This window comes from Typopeltis vanoorti, chromosome 25, assembly GCF_054136105.1.
Source record: "Typopeltis vanoorti isolate ZY-2024b chromosome 25, IOZ_Tvanoo_1.0, whole genome shotgun sequence".
Classification (NCBI taxonomy): domain Eukaryota; kingdom Metazoa; phylum Arthropoda; class Arachnida; order Uropygi; family Thelyphonidae; genus Typopeltis; species Typopeltis vanoorti.
The window spans coordinates 38,115,963-38,131,639 of NC_143573.1; the positions used below are offsets into that span (position 1 = coordinate 38,115,963).

General features: G+C 36.2%; 1 protein-coding gene across 9 annotated transcripts in view; it reads right to left on the minus strand.

Annotated features, from left to right (window-relative positions):
- The window catches only part of LOC150092673 (liprin-alpha-1-like), a 778,236-nt gene that overhangs the window by 12,788 nt on the left and 749,771 nt on the right, over window positions 1-15,677 (minus strand). For all 9 annotated transcript variants that reach the window (XM_090414522.1, XM_090414524.1, XM_090414523.1 and 6 more), the window contains one exon: window positions 2,842-2,910. In XM_090414522.1, coding sequence (XP_090270648.1) covers window positions 2,842-2,910 — 69 coding nt within the window. The remainder of the gene's footprint in view (window positions 1-2,841; window positions 2,911-15,677) is intronic.

The following is a 15,677-nucleotide window of genomic DNA, read 5'->3' on the forward strand; positions in this document are numbered from 1 at the left end:
AGGTGGATAAAAATATGATACTGTATATGAGGGACAACATGGCTTTGTGAAGAGTCATGCCTTAGTAATTTACTGCCTTTTTATGGTAAATTAACAGGAAAGTTGGATAACAGAAATGGATTCTGCTGGATTTTGCAAAGGCATTTGATAGAATACCACATGAAACTGCATTATGCAAATTAGAACAAATGGGGATGGATATCACACTGGTTAGGGGATAAGAGGGTAGCTGCTAGACAGATATCAAAAAGTGGTATATGGAGGGGCAGAATCGAGATGAAAACAGGTGACTAGTGATATGCCACAAGGTTCGGTGCTGAGACCATTGCCTGTTTAATTTGTACATAAATGATATAAGAAAGGAAATATTCAATTGTCTGCTGATGATGTGAAATTAGTTAGGGTAATAGCTAATCAAGGCAATGTGGAGAGCTTGCAGGATTATTTAAATAGGCTGTCAGTATGGTCAAAAGTTAATGGGTGTCAATTTAATGTCAAAAAATGTCAAGTTATGCATTTTGGGATAAATAGATTACAAGCCATGTATCACATTGATGGCACTGTACTCCAGGAAATAGATGAAGCTAGAGATTTAGGAGTGGTGGTGGTAGACAGAAAGTTAAAGTTTAGAGGACATATTGCTAAGGTACCTCATAAGATTATTTGGCTATTGAAAAACACATTAACAAGTAGACATAAGGAAGTTATTCCTCTTTATAAGGCCTTGATATGTTCACATTTGGATTACAGTGCTCAAGTCTGGTCTCCTGGATTTCTTGGGAATGAGGAAGTGATGGAGAAGATTCAGATGTGAGTGATATCAAGATGGTGAGTGGTCTGTGGAAATTTTCCTATGAAGATAGATTGAGGTTGTGTGGATTGCAGAAGTTGGTTGATAGGAGAAAAAAAGGGAATATGATAGAAACATTTAAGTTGCTTAAAGGGTTTTATAAGATAGATGCAAGGGAAATGTTTTAGTACTTGGCTAGAGCGACCAGAACAAGGGGTCATCCCTGGAAGTTGTTGAATAAAAGTGTGGTTAGTAGGGGTGTGAGGATTAGATTTTTTGCTGAGAGCAGTGAATGAGTTGAATGGATTGCAAGAGTTTGGATTTCCTTTGATGAGTGTTCTGACTTCATGGAGGTGCCCGTACAACAACAACAACAAAAATAATAATATTAATAATAAATATTACTCTGTCTGTTTGATTACCTGGATTCTGTGATGACGAAACGATAGTGGAGAAGGTTCGGAGACAGCTAATGAAGAAAATAATGGCCTCATAGAATGTTAATTATGAGGGACTAGTTGAAAGAAAGCAGACTTCAAAGTTTGGTAAACTACACAAAGGAAAGAGAATACATATAGAGATATACAAGTGTTGATTGACCTGGATTACTGAGAGAGAACAAGAGGTCATCCTTAAAGGCAGAGTTAAATTGCGGTAAGGATGTGAGATACAGGTGTTTCTCATCATGTATGGTGAATTCTTCAGTAAATAACTTCTTGGAGAGGCATGATAAGGGATGATATGGGCTAAAGTGTCTCTCACAACTTAGTGCTGTAAACAGCAACAACAGTAATTTTTTTTTCTTCTTCATAGCTCAGTTTTAACAATAATGCCCTTTGGTTAAAAAGACTCCATTGGAATCCTGCTTAGGACATGAAGAAATTTTACATGGGCTTTTCATCTGAAGATGAAAAGGTGAAGGGTTTTCCACTCTCAAAAATTTGGGTTGTTCAGCCTGCAAAACAGGCAAACTGACCCGAAAATACATGAAATTGACAGATATAGCAGATTATCCAGGCAGGATTAACTGTCCTATATGAGTATCGATTAGGTTTAAATGAAGAAAAGTAACTTGGTTCAGATATGTTATTGAGTCAAACATGGTAAGGAGGGAAAGAAAAGCAATTTTTTTTTTTTTTCTTCTGAATAATGACAGTATCATTTATTAAATCAGATATACACTTATCTTCTGTTTCTTAATTCTCTAACTTCCTGACTGTGTAATTGAATTTTCTGTTCAATACAAAATTCTTCTGCTTTCATAAACAGAGGTGAACTTTCCAGTTATCTGAACTATTATGATTTTTTATGGCACAAAGACATCAGAGGTCACAGCAGTACATGTAATTGGTTAGTAGTACAATCATAAACATCCATGCTCATGGTGGAATTCGAACCTGCTAACCACGAACTATTATGAAACTCAAGATCAAAGGGTCAGTGATTTGTTGACCTTTGATTCTGAGATTAATAAATTTGAAAATGGAAAAAAAAAAAGCTTAATAGTTATAAGATAATCTTTCCCCTTAACTCAGATATCAATGAAAATCATAACTTTTTTTTTTTTAATTGCATGTTCACAAACAAGTATGATGGAAAGAAGTGATTAATTTTGAAGGAGCAGTTTAACACACTGACTGCAAACTATGTGATGATGTGTTGTATTTTTTGTATTGAATATTAGAATATTCAATACAAAAATCCCTTCCTTAGAATCTTAGAACCAACATCATAATCATATAAGCTCTGAAAACTTTTTTTTACTGCAAAAAAACGGTTTGAACTTACAGTGACAAAGTGAAAAATGTATGAACAGTCATAAATTTTGAGGAGAAAATGCTAACAACTGTGTGGCATTGGTGGATGGCAGTCAACATGTTAATGTTAATCAATCAAAAGCTATCTGTTTTTGTCATTTATGAATAAATAAATATGAACTGAGAGAGAGAGAGAGAGAGAGAGAGCACATTCTCACAGTAGACAGTCCCAAGATTGAACATTAATCTGAATTCTACTTCAGGGTTTAAAAAAATAGTTGATTATATACTTACCTCATCTGGTCTTCTTTCTGTTCCCTTCAAAAGGAGATTGTTAAATTCTCGTTCTAGAATTTGCCTTGCCTATGAAATACATGATATTACTGATTTATAAGCAGAATCCACAAACCATAATTCCTTCTCATATTATAAACATTTATTAATCCCAAAATATTGACCTTGATATGACAGCATATTTTTTGAAAATTCTTGAAAAGATTTAAATGAAACTGCAAAATGTGCAGTGATAATTTATAATAGGGTTCCTGTATGATTTCTAAAATTGATGAACAAGACAAATACATACAGTGTGTCTGTTAAGTAATGATTTTGATTTTTTTACAAGAGAATAAAAGCAACAAACACGTTTATAGTTTTGACCGCTAGAGTGTTGTAATCGCAGGTGCAACTTTCGAGTCTGAGTATTTCATTTCCATTTCAGCTGGTTGGGAGATTAAGATTCAACTCTGCACACTCTGAATCGCCACGCATAATTTCACTCTTCATAGAGTGAGATTACCTATATGAGCACCAATTAGATTTAAATGAAGAAAAGTAACTTAGTTTGATATGTTACTGAGCCAAATAGGGTAAGGGGGAAAGAGAAGTGATTTTTTTTCTGAATAATGAAGGTATAATTTATTAAATCAAAAATTCTTTTGCCTCCTCTCATTTTCATGACCTTCTCTCACTTCTATTCTTCTTGCATGTAATCTCTCTTTGCCCTCTTAAATTAGTTATCATGCTTAATCAAAACTGATTTGGGATCAACCTAATGGTAAATTAGGTCTCCAATTAGTAGGTTCACTTCTTCATAACAGCTGTGCCAACCATTTTTTCTCACCCATTAGGTTGAATAATGCAGACCAGCTATTCATCACTTGGTGTCCGTTTCATTTTTGTAACTGGAGGTGACCAATTAATAAAGTTGACTGAATGCTTATGTTTTCTGGTTATTTTTGATTTACACATATTTAGTTCATTATGTAGTTTTCAAGTAAGCAACATTAAGTTAAAGTAACATTTTGAAATTATTATTATTATGGGCAACTCCAGGGAGTCCTTAGACTCATTGAGGGAGGCCCTAAACATCATGTCCACACAACTATACGACATTCTCACAGTATCTATTATACCTTGCCTTGAACTCGTTCACCGTCATAGCACCCACAACAGACTCTGGCAGCTTATTCCACTTATTTGCCACTCTAAAAGTAAAGAACCCAGCTCTAACACCCCTGCTAACCACACTCTTGCCCAGCTTCCATAGGTATCCCCTAGTTCTCCCACCACCTGTCCTGATCTCAAAAATATCCTCTGAATTAATCCTATAGAATCCCTTTTTACAATTTGAATGGCTCAATCATATCTTCCCTTTTCTGCCTATCAACTAGTTTCTGCAATCCACAAATCTTCAACCTGTTCTCATATGGTTCATTCCATAGACCTGGTATCATCTTAGTCACTCACCTCTGGATCCTCTCCACCTCCTCCCCATCAAGAAAGAACCTAGGTGACCAAATCTGGGCACAGTAGTCGAGATGAGGTCTTATCAAGGCTCTGTACAGAGGTATAATAACTTGCTTGTCTCTGCTCGTCAAGGTATTTTTCAACAACCAAGTGAGTTGATGAGCTGATTTAGCCACTTTTGCAATGTGTCCCCTAAACTTCATCTTCCTATCCACCAACACTCCCAAGTTCCTGGCCTCATCAATCTCCTGGAGTACAGTTCCACCAATGTGGTATACTGCTGCTAATCTTTTCACCCCAAAATGCATCACCTTACATTTTATCACATTAAATTGACATCCATTCTCCTTAGCCCAGAACTCCAATCTATCCAAGTCATCCTGCAAGATTTTGACATCTTCTGCATTCACTATTGCCCTACCTAACTTTGCATCATCAGCGAACAAATGAACTGTTCCTCTTGGATCCTTCCCTATGTCGTTAATGAACAAATTAAACAGCAGTGGTCCAAGAACAGAACCCTGCAGCACACCACTAGTCACAGGCCATCTTTTGGACTCTACTCCTGAATAAACTACTCTCTGATATCTCTCCATCGACCACCCACCTATCCATCTCACCAACCCTCTATCCATTCCCATATGTTGTAGTTTATGGATTAGAATTCCATGTGGTATCCTGTCAAATGCCTTTGCCAGGTCCAGCAGTATCACTGTAAACCCATTACCCTTATCTAGTTCAGCCGTCACCTTGTTATAAAACTTGAGCAAGTTACTGAGGCATGATCCAGCCTTCACAAAGCCATGTTGTCCCCCATACAGTATCTCATTTTCATCAATCCATTCCTGTATTTTTCCCTTGACTACTTTCTCCAAGACCTTGACAATAACGCCTGATATGCTGATCGGTCGGTGATTTGCAACCATAGTCTTGGATCCTCCTTTATGCAGTGAAACTATTTTCCCCTCTTTCCACACCTTCGGGACTAAGTTATCTAAAATATTAATTCTGGATTTTAATTTTTATAATTTTGTACCATTCTCGTTCCATTTTTTCTTATGTCTCCCATTATTGGTTGCATTTATCCCCCCACCCCGTTACCATTTTGTGTGCTTTATCTATGATTCCTGCCCTTTCTGTTTCTCTTATCAGTATATGATTTCCAGCCATTTCCTTTGTTCTGTTTCATGCCATTTCCTTTATTTACTGACTTCAAGTATAGTTTACTCTGTTTTTTATTTGCTGGTTTTAATATGAAATGGGAACATTTTATGTAGTACATAGGATTACTCCCAACAGCTGTATTTTGTGATGCCATTTGTGAGGAAATTCAATCTGTGATCATGAAGATTTTGTGCTTTTACTGTTTGCAATAGTAAGCTTAAATAGCACTGGTTCTATGGGCCAGGTCTTTTCTGTAATATGCCATGATACATCTTTTCATCATCATGGTTAACGTGCATCTAATATTATAATTGAGATCTTTTAGACTGAAACTTTTGTGAAAAATAGGATGACTGAACTTTGGTAGCACTGAAGTTGACGAAGTTGTCCTCATCCACTGGAAAAATGCTAACAAAATCTGTGTTTAATGTTATGGTAGATCTATGGAAGCTTGGAATGTTTGCACACTATAGAGTTTGTCAAAGGAGAAAAAGAAATGGAGCATGCTATATCAATAAAACAATGGATAAGATTTGAGAAGAATAAAAGAAAGTCATTTATGTAAAAGAAGAGACAGGAAAGTATGAAACCTGGCATGGGCGTCTGCAGAAAATTTTCCAGGGGAAAGGGGGGGGGGGCAAAGCTTGGAGACAAATAATTATATTCATAAATTTTATTTAATTATTTAAGTTTTTTTTTCACAAGTAGATTATAGAATACAGTACTGCATCAATACAAAAACATATACATAATGCATATAAATTTACAATATAAAGGAAACAAGAATTAATATATATATATATATATATATACATATATATAGATAGATAGATAATTTCAATAATCATGTATTGTATAAGAATTGAATTCTCCGTCTATCACTTGCAACCTATTGATGACATTTTCAATAAATTTCTTCTTTACTGCTTCCTCTTTTAGTTTCTTCCTGATTAGTGTGCATACATAAACCTGATAAGCGTGTTTCTGAGATAGTAGACCTTAACCAGTTTTCACACATCTCAAGGTGCTGAAACTTCTTTCAATGGTACAGTTCGTAACAGGTAATGTCATACCAATAATTATTGCTGAATTAATAGAAGAGAAATAGTCACAATGTTCCAAAACTTCTGGTAAAGTTTGGGGAATATCAGTCGAAGGAAAATTTGTCCATTTTTCATACCACTTTGTTGCCTCTATTTCTAAATACTGTAAATTGTATTTTTTGCTTGCTCTTTTGATGTTGTTTTGGAACTTTATTTTATCTATTTTTAGAATATTCTTGGGCTGAAACTGAAACACTGAAAATGCTACTTTTATCCAAGGAAAATCTTGATTTTAAGGATGAAATTAAAGAATCTAAAAAAGTAATGAGCATTTTTTTACAAATCAGAAAAAGATGAACCAAAAACAGTAACATGTGTTTTACTGCTGCAATAGATGAAACACATGTTCTATGGTTACCCTGCCAAGGGCTGTGTTAAAATGTTGTTTCTATATGGTTTATGCTTAATTAGTTGTTTTCTTAAATCTATCCTTTCTTACCTAAAGCCTTATACAATCAAAATCCTATTAGCTGCTCTATTGTTATATATTTACTTTTTGTTATTTTTTCTTTCTTCTCTTTATTCACTTACTTTAATCTTATTTTTATATCTAGGATTGTTTCCTCTTCGGATACTGGCAAATTTATATTTTGCTGCACCAGCCAGTATCCTATAGTAGAAAAGATCCTTACTCAGGGGGACAATACTAGATTCTTAGCTTTCCTACACAATATCTTATTTAAATTGCCGTATAGATTCAGATTATTGCAGTCGTGACATAAATCTATTATTATATTCACTCTCAAAATCCTACCCGCCAAAATAGGTTCTATTTTTATAAGTGGTAAGTTGGAATTGTAATCAGGCATGACTCAGGTTCAGGTAAATATGATGTTTATTGGAATATCTAAAACACAATACAAAATTCATACACTCAATCATGCTCAATACTAAATAAAACTCGAATTAAGAGGTTAACACTTTCTAAATTAATTAAATCTATAAAGCATGTTAAACACAGTAACTGCATATTAAGATAGATAGCAAATGATATGAAGTTAAGCTAAATATCTTTCAGTAGTATTATTCGCAAGAGAAAACTAACAAACATTCTAATGTTACTGAGATACTAAATTCTACTATTCTTATTGCATCAAGTTAATCCTATCACACAAAATTACAAAAGATCTCTTCCAAACAATTCTTCTTACCCTCAAAGGACATTCGTAAACAGTCTTCTCTCTTCTAATGAACTTTCACACAAAATTAGAGTAACTGCACCTTACCGAGCTTTTTCCGGGTCGTTCTGCACGTGTATATCTGGATACTTCTCATCTATTGCCTGTCCATATGCCAATGTAGGGATTATGCTATCTTCATTCCTTCTGCTGAAAACGGACTCAAATCTTTGCGTTTCAGGAACAACTCGATGGGACTTTTCAGCGACGGCTTGATTCTGCTAGGACTGTAATTTTTTCTTCAGCTTTGCATAGAATCCTACTTCATTTCAAGAACGCTTGCAGTCCGACATCTTATCAGAGACTTCACTCCCCCCCTTACGTGAAACTGCCCGCTAACTTCCGAACCACCAAAACAGGAAAACATTACGACCAGAGAGAGTCTTCCGATATGGGCTCAATCCCTTATATTCTTCTATAGAGCGCCCTCTTTTCTCAGTCCCCTTTTTGCACACGGCCCTTATCTTTCCTCCCTTTGGGTTCATCCTTCGCTTTTACGACGCTGTTATACTTGGATTCACAGAATACATGGCAATGTAATTTTCTGAGTAAGCTATAGCCGCTAGCATTACGCTGTACACGTGTAGCTTTATGCCTTCCAGGAATTATTACTTAGCAACTTTTTAGAGGACTCACAGTAAATTTTACATAGCTTAAGTGAGGCTTAAATTTAAATCAGATTATCTCTCTTTTTAGACATACTTTAAAATGAAATCTTAATATAATCAGCTTAAATATAAGGTACTTAAAATAAAGAATACAAATTTTACATAAAGTGAAGAAGTTTCACTTTTAATTACAACTAATGTGCAAGTATTTCTCTTTGCCAGCAAGTTTTATATGTTAGGTTCTAAATGAATGATTTCTTTCCAAGATTCCGTCATTTAGGATCTAACAGCTGAAACCGGCCAACTCGTAATAAAATTTTAAGACAGACAAAGTGTCCCATTGTTGAGGGTGTAAGGGTTACATATCTCAATCACTTTTACGATTATAATTTGTGGAATTATTTACTCGATCCCAGTGGGGGAAAGTGCCCCGTTTGCCCCCTCTGCAGATGCCCATGGAACCTGGAATACCTCCAGATTCAATAAATTCACAGCCAGGGTGGAGAAATCTAAGGAAAGGAGACATACAACAAATAACCAGTTTCCCCAGAAGGGAATTCAGCAATCCAATTTGAAAAAGTGGTAGACTGACCATCAGATGGTGCCTGGTTAAGTTGACCTCTATATCAGGTCCAATCAAATTCTCTGTCAAGAATAACCATAGAAGTTTCTTCAAACCTTTTTCATAGTCTGTATTTCAAGAGTGGGTAATGTCAGTTAGGAGACCATCTGTATACTCAGAGTGACTGAATTAATACTAGTGCTTACTAATTAACTGATGGGTCTCCAGGTGGTGAATATGTTGACTGTTGACCTTAATCAATTCTGAGAGAAATATAGTAAGGACAATAGTTCAATGGCTAGTTTTATATGCAGTGATAGATTGACAGACAAAATGAATCTAATAGGATGTTAGGCATTTTGTGTAATGAACTTGAACTGTAATAAATTAAAGAATAAGGTTAGGATCCCGTATTTTGTAAGGTTCACATAAAATGCTTTCCCAATTCTCTCATTTTTTTGCCTACAACAACATAAAGCTGAGCCACAGCAGGAAGAGTAAATTGTTCCTCTTCAGATTGCTGACTTATAAAAAAAAAAATATATATATATATATATATAAGATATGTACAAGATATGGTGTGACTGTAATATCCCTTATTTTAGTCAAACAAATTAATATATTGAATTACGTATAGAGGAGCATAGGAGAGACATCTCTTACAAAAGAACACACGCCAGTGCCTTGTCTACTCATGTTCTTTTCTCGAACAATCCTGATGATGAACACCAGGGTCATTCAATCTGCTGGGATAGATCCAAAAACATATTTCGTTGCCATGATGAGTTTGAAAGAAAAATTGTGGAGTCCAGAGAAATCATCCTTAATCATGAACATTTAAATAACAATTTGAGCTACAACCTCCCAGATAGCCATTCGGCTGTTGTTCAGTACTGGCATTCACGAGAGACTGCAAGTACGCATTCACCAAACAACGCCGCGATTGAAAGAACAACTTAAATGTAACCACAACATTTTTTCATGTTAATTATGTACTGCAATTTTTTCCTGTGTTTCTCAGTTTTTTTAAGCTTCAGTGTTTTTATTGCTGTTTTTCATTTTTAAAAAACACCTGAAGAAGGCTGTCAAAAGCTGAAACTAGTAGTGTGTTATACCATGGCCGCCTCGATTCCCTGACATCACTCCATGTGACTTTTGACTGGGGGGGGGGGGGGTGTATGTGAAATCCATTGTGTATACTGGTGGCATTTCCAACTTGCATGTCTTGAAAGAGAACAAAAACAGGCTGTTATGAACATCCAATCCAACTCCTTATGCTCAGCTGTCTGCACGGTTAGCCTAGTGGCTGTGCGCTTCGTAACCATATGACTGGGGAAGGAGTGTCCCAGGTTCGATTCCCGTCAAAGACGTTGAGGACCTTCCTCAGCCATAGCCAAATTAGCCAGTCTTGGGTGCAGGCAGTAGGGTTTTTTAGCCAGTTTATCTGTCGTTTTTCATCCTGCAAGCAGGCAAACCGGCCCGTGAACACACATGGATCTACAGCCATAAATACTTAACCCCCCCCCATGAGGGGGCTCAACTCGCCCCAATAGGGACGGGGAAGAAAAAAGGGAAGAAACTCCATATGAATAAATAAATAAATAAACACTCAGCTGTAGAGCATGTCGCACACTGGATGCAATTTGTTGTACACAAGAAAGGTCAGCACATTGAAAATCGTGTATGTGGTCCAGGGGATCCTGATTCTGATGAATAAAACATTATTTACTGTGAGTTCATTAATTTCTGTCTCTCTCGCAAGTTGTTGTTTTAGTTTAATTATTATTATTATTATCATTGTAACATGCCACATATCCAGCTGGAATGAGCGACGTGGCTGTCGCTCACACCGTCGAAATGTTATTATTCCATTTTATCTGCCTTTAATGTAATTATCTGCTTGTTTTCGGCTCTGCCAGCGCCAAAATTTCCCCTATTGGCGACTTTGATACTAACGAGGATTGAGGGTCTTGGATTTGGTCATCTCATCAGAGGATGTAATTGTAAATGAGGTGTCAAATCATCCACCAATTGGTGAGAGTGACTATGAGGTGATTACTTGGGTGATTGCCAGCAGTGCGAGGACCTCTGTGAGAAAAGGGTATATGTGGAACTACAAGGGGGGGGGGGGATTATGAAAAGCTCAGGAGACATCTTGCAGATGTAGCATGGAATGAGGAGTTAGCTGGAAAAAGAGATCAATGCAGCTTGGGGGATTTTCAAAAACTATTTAGTACGATGCAATGTCTAAATGTATTCCAAGGGTGAGAAGGTTAAATAAGGTGAGTGTGAGATGGATGAATAAAGAGATTAAGCATACGATACAGAGAAAAAGGGCATTGTGGAAGCAGCATAAGAGAAGTGGAAATAACCAATTCCATGAGGTCTACAAAGACCAAGCAAGGAGGGTGACTTGGTTGGTGAGGGTAGCTAAAGAGAGGTATGAACAGCAGTTGGCTAATAAAGCCAAAAAGAATCCTAAGGAGTTCTTTCGATATGTAGCCAGCAAAAGAAAGAATAATTATGGAAGGATGACATTGATTGGAGAAAATGGTATAAAGACAGCTGACGCAGAATGTGTGGTAAAGATACTTAATGAGCAGTTCATAAAGATCTTTCAATCTTGTGAATGTGACTTCATGGAGGGATTGAGAGCAGCTGATGATGGGGAGGAGAGATTGACTGTAGGTGAGCAAGAGGTGTATGGGGAGTTGAGTAAACTAGATGTTAATAAGGCTGTGGGACTTGATAATATATCACCACGTATTCTGAAAGAATGTGCCAGAGAGTTGACACCTGCCTTGACATATTTTTTTAATACGAGTCTTGCACTTGGTCAAGTTCCTAAGGAGCGGAAGGAGGGCAAGATTGTACCACTTGATAAAGGAGGTGATTGAACTCAAGCATCGAACTATAGGCCTATCTGTATGGCAGGTGTTGTGGTTAAGTTGTTGGAGAAGCTTGTGAGAACTAGGATCCAGAGTTGGGTTGATAACAATGGTTATCAACCCAACTCTGGATCCTAGTTCTCACTAAAGCAGATGGGGTTGGATACAATTCTGGGAATCTTTGATGGACAGCATGGCTTTGCTAAAGGGAGGTCATGTTTTAGTAATCTTCTTACTTATTACAATAAAGTGACTGCTTCTTTGGACAGAGGAAAAGGATACACAGTAATATACTTGGATTTCGCAAAGGCTTTTGAAAGAGTACCTCATGATAGGTTGACAGTCAAACTAGAGCAGATGGGGTTGGATATTAGATTGGTGCATTGGATTGGAGACTGGCTATCCGATAGGTATCAACAAGTTGTTTTGGGGGAGCGATATCCAGGAAAAGGAAAGTCACTAGTGGAGTGCCTCAGGGATCTGTTTTAGGTCCATTGCAGTTTAACTTGTATATTAATGATATAGGTGAAGATTTGGATGGAGATATTCAGTTGTTTGCAGATGATGCAAAGTTGGGACGAACCATGAAGTGTAGTGAAGATGCTGCAGCCTTACAGGAAGACTTGAATAGACTGAGTGATTGGGCACGGAAATGGGGATGTGAGTTCAATGTTGCAAAATGTAAGGTTTTAAAATTTGGAAAACAAAGATGGGATGCAGAATTTATGCTTGGTGAGAATATATTGTTGGAGGTAGAGGAAATAAGAGATCTGGGGGTGATAGTGGATAAGGATCTAAAATTTAGGGGACACATCGCCAAAATTGTGAAGACAACACAAAGGCTTCTGGGAATGATGCAGAGGACACTGACGTGTAGAAGTAGGAAGATTCTTGTTCCGTTGTATAAGGCTTTGATTAGGCCACACATGGACTATTGTGCCCAGATTTCGTCACTGGGTTTTCAGAATGATGAAGAGATGTTGGAAAGGGTCCAAAGGAGACTGACTAAGGTAGTTTCTGACCTCTGGAATGTCGAGTATGAGGAAAGATTGAAAAGATGTAATTTACAGAGTCTGGTGGACAGGAGGAAGAGGGAGATATGATAGAGACCTACAAGTTGGTAAGGGGTTGTTATAGGATCAATGCTGGAGAAGTTTTACAGAGAATAGTGGGAGATCAGGGGAGAACCAGAGGTCATCTCTGGAAAGTGTATAAAGAGGGTATGATTAGGGGGGTGAGAGGCAGGTTTTTTTCGTGCAGAGTTGTGAATGATTGGAATGCCTTGCCTGAGAGTGTGGTGTCTGCAAGGAGTTGGAGTGTGTTTAAGACATGGTATGATGAGATGTATGTGTGATAAAAGGACCTCCCAGATGAGTCTTTGACTCCATGAGGTCTTGGGGTGGTAATAATAATAATAATCTTTTTTCGTGGAAATCATCTCCCCATGCCCTCAAAAGTCTCAATATAAAATTTGGTCTCATTCCGTTTATTGGTTTTAGCTACAGATGCCTCCAAAGAGGGAAAGTTATTTTATGGCCACCCTGTATGTGGCCATAATCACTGGATGAGTGAAATTTGACATTTTATGTTTTTGTGTAATATTTTATGCAAGTGGCATTTTTGTCTCTTAATGTATGCTTTTAATCCAAATTCTTTTAATGTCTATTTCTTTAAATGTATGCTTTTAATCCATATTCTTTTAATGTCTAGTTCTTTAAATGTATGCTTTTAATCCATATTCTTTTAATGCATATTTCTTTAAATGTATGCTTTTAATCCATATTCTTTTAATGCATATTTCTTTAAATGTATGCTTTTAATCATTTATATGTATGATCATACATTTTCTGTATTTCACACACAAAATAAATAAATAAATAACCAATTTCATATAGATGAACAACAAAAAGACTAATTGAAACTAAAGTGCAAGGATGAACTGATACCCAGGTAGTTAGCCCCATCTGAGTTAACTGCCTCGAGTTGGCCTTCTCTGTCTGGGATTTCTCTCCAGTCATCCCTGCAACTGACTATAAGACCACATTGAGTAAAGAAGATGGAACTATTTAAAAAACCTCTCAGAATTTTATCATTATGCAATATTCGTGAACATTGCATAATGTGGGTGGTCTACACCATCTAGTCATAAATTTGATATTTCCCAGAATGCTTCTTTCTAAATACAAAAATTGTCTGACTGAACAATAAAATTTCTACAATACAATACAATATTATAAAGCATTTGGATGTCATATTGCTGGTTTTCAAATCCATATTTCTTTCTAACCATCCATAAATGGTATTTTAATTCATTAATTATAAAAATCAAAATTCTTTTCCCATTGCTTACAGGTGGTGGATATTACAAAAAAATAACCTGTTCTGTTGTAAGTAATGGAAAATGCCCAATACATTACATAATCTGTTCCAAATACGCAGGGCAAGAGGGCAGCCGTAGAATGCATGTTTTACTGTTTCCAACTGGTAATAGATGTCAGATTGGATCTCCAATGTTGAAATATCTCCATTTGATGGTGTTGACTGGAAGGCAGCCATATGCAATTCTCCAAGTAAGTTCCCTTCTGTTAGGGTATCCTTGGAACTTCCACAAATTGTGAAACAAAGTATTGTTGTCAGTACCCAACTGTGGAATTTTGTGGCGAAAGAGATGAAAGATTTCTTTATACTGAATTTTACTTTTTTTAATGGAAAGAATGTCAATGCTAGATTGTTTTAGCAGTCTTAAAGTTAAGCACAAGGTGATGTAATATTCAGGAACAATTTCAGCTTTTGGAACTTTATAATCATTAACTCCAAACAGGGGAAGATGAAAAACCTAGGTAGTACAGGAGAAGGTCTGCACATGTGTGATTAGTCAGCAATATTTTATAGATTTTTGAAACTGTATTGCTTAAACAGTAGAATTTTAAAACTGGAAGCCCAAATCCTCCATACTTCTTTGTTGAGGTTTCATTAGTGGGAACCAGACCCAGAAATGATACCAAGGTTGAAATAATGCAGAAGTCATATTTCCATATACAAGTAGCCAAAAGGTGTCATACTAAAATAGTCTTGGTTAGATATAGATGTTGAAAGTTTTTCCATTTGATTATATTTTAAATTAAAGATGCCAAGAAATTGTATTCTTGTTCCCACTCATGAGACCTCAATATAGGTCAAAACTGGTCTGGGTAATGACCCTTCCATAATGCATAGCATTATACATGTCCGTAAGGTTATGCATTATGCTTTGCAATATGGGATACTAAGGCAAGTGATGTGAAGTCATTAGCCTCTATATACGAGATGCCTAGTCATGAAGTTACTTCATGTGTAAACTTTGTTTCTTACAAATAATTTCTTGGAATCTTTAATTTATACTATAATACTATATATATTATAATATTCTGTAAGTATTACTATACTTAAAGAATATTATATACTATAAGTATTACTGTATACTGTAAGTAATACTCACAGTAATAATGTATGTATGGAATGAGGAGTTGGGTGAAAAGGAGATCAATCCTGCTTGGGTGATATTCAAGAACTATCTAGTAGAAGCAATATCTAAATGTATTCAATGGTCAGAAGGTTAAATAAGGTAGGTGTGAAATGGAAGAATGAAGAGATTAAGCATGCAATACAAAAAATGAAGGCATTATGGATGAAATATAAGATGAGTAGTAATTAATCAATTCCATGAAGAGTACAAAGAACAGGCTAGGAGGGTGACTTGGTTGGTGTGGGTAACAAAAGTGCAGCAGTTAGCTAATGAAGTCAAAAAAGGAAAAATTCTATGAAGTTCTTTTGATATGTAACCAGCAAAAAAAAAAAAGAAAAAAAGATTATGGTAGGATGACATTGATTTGAAAAAA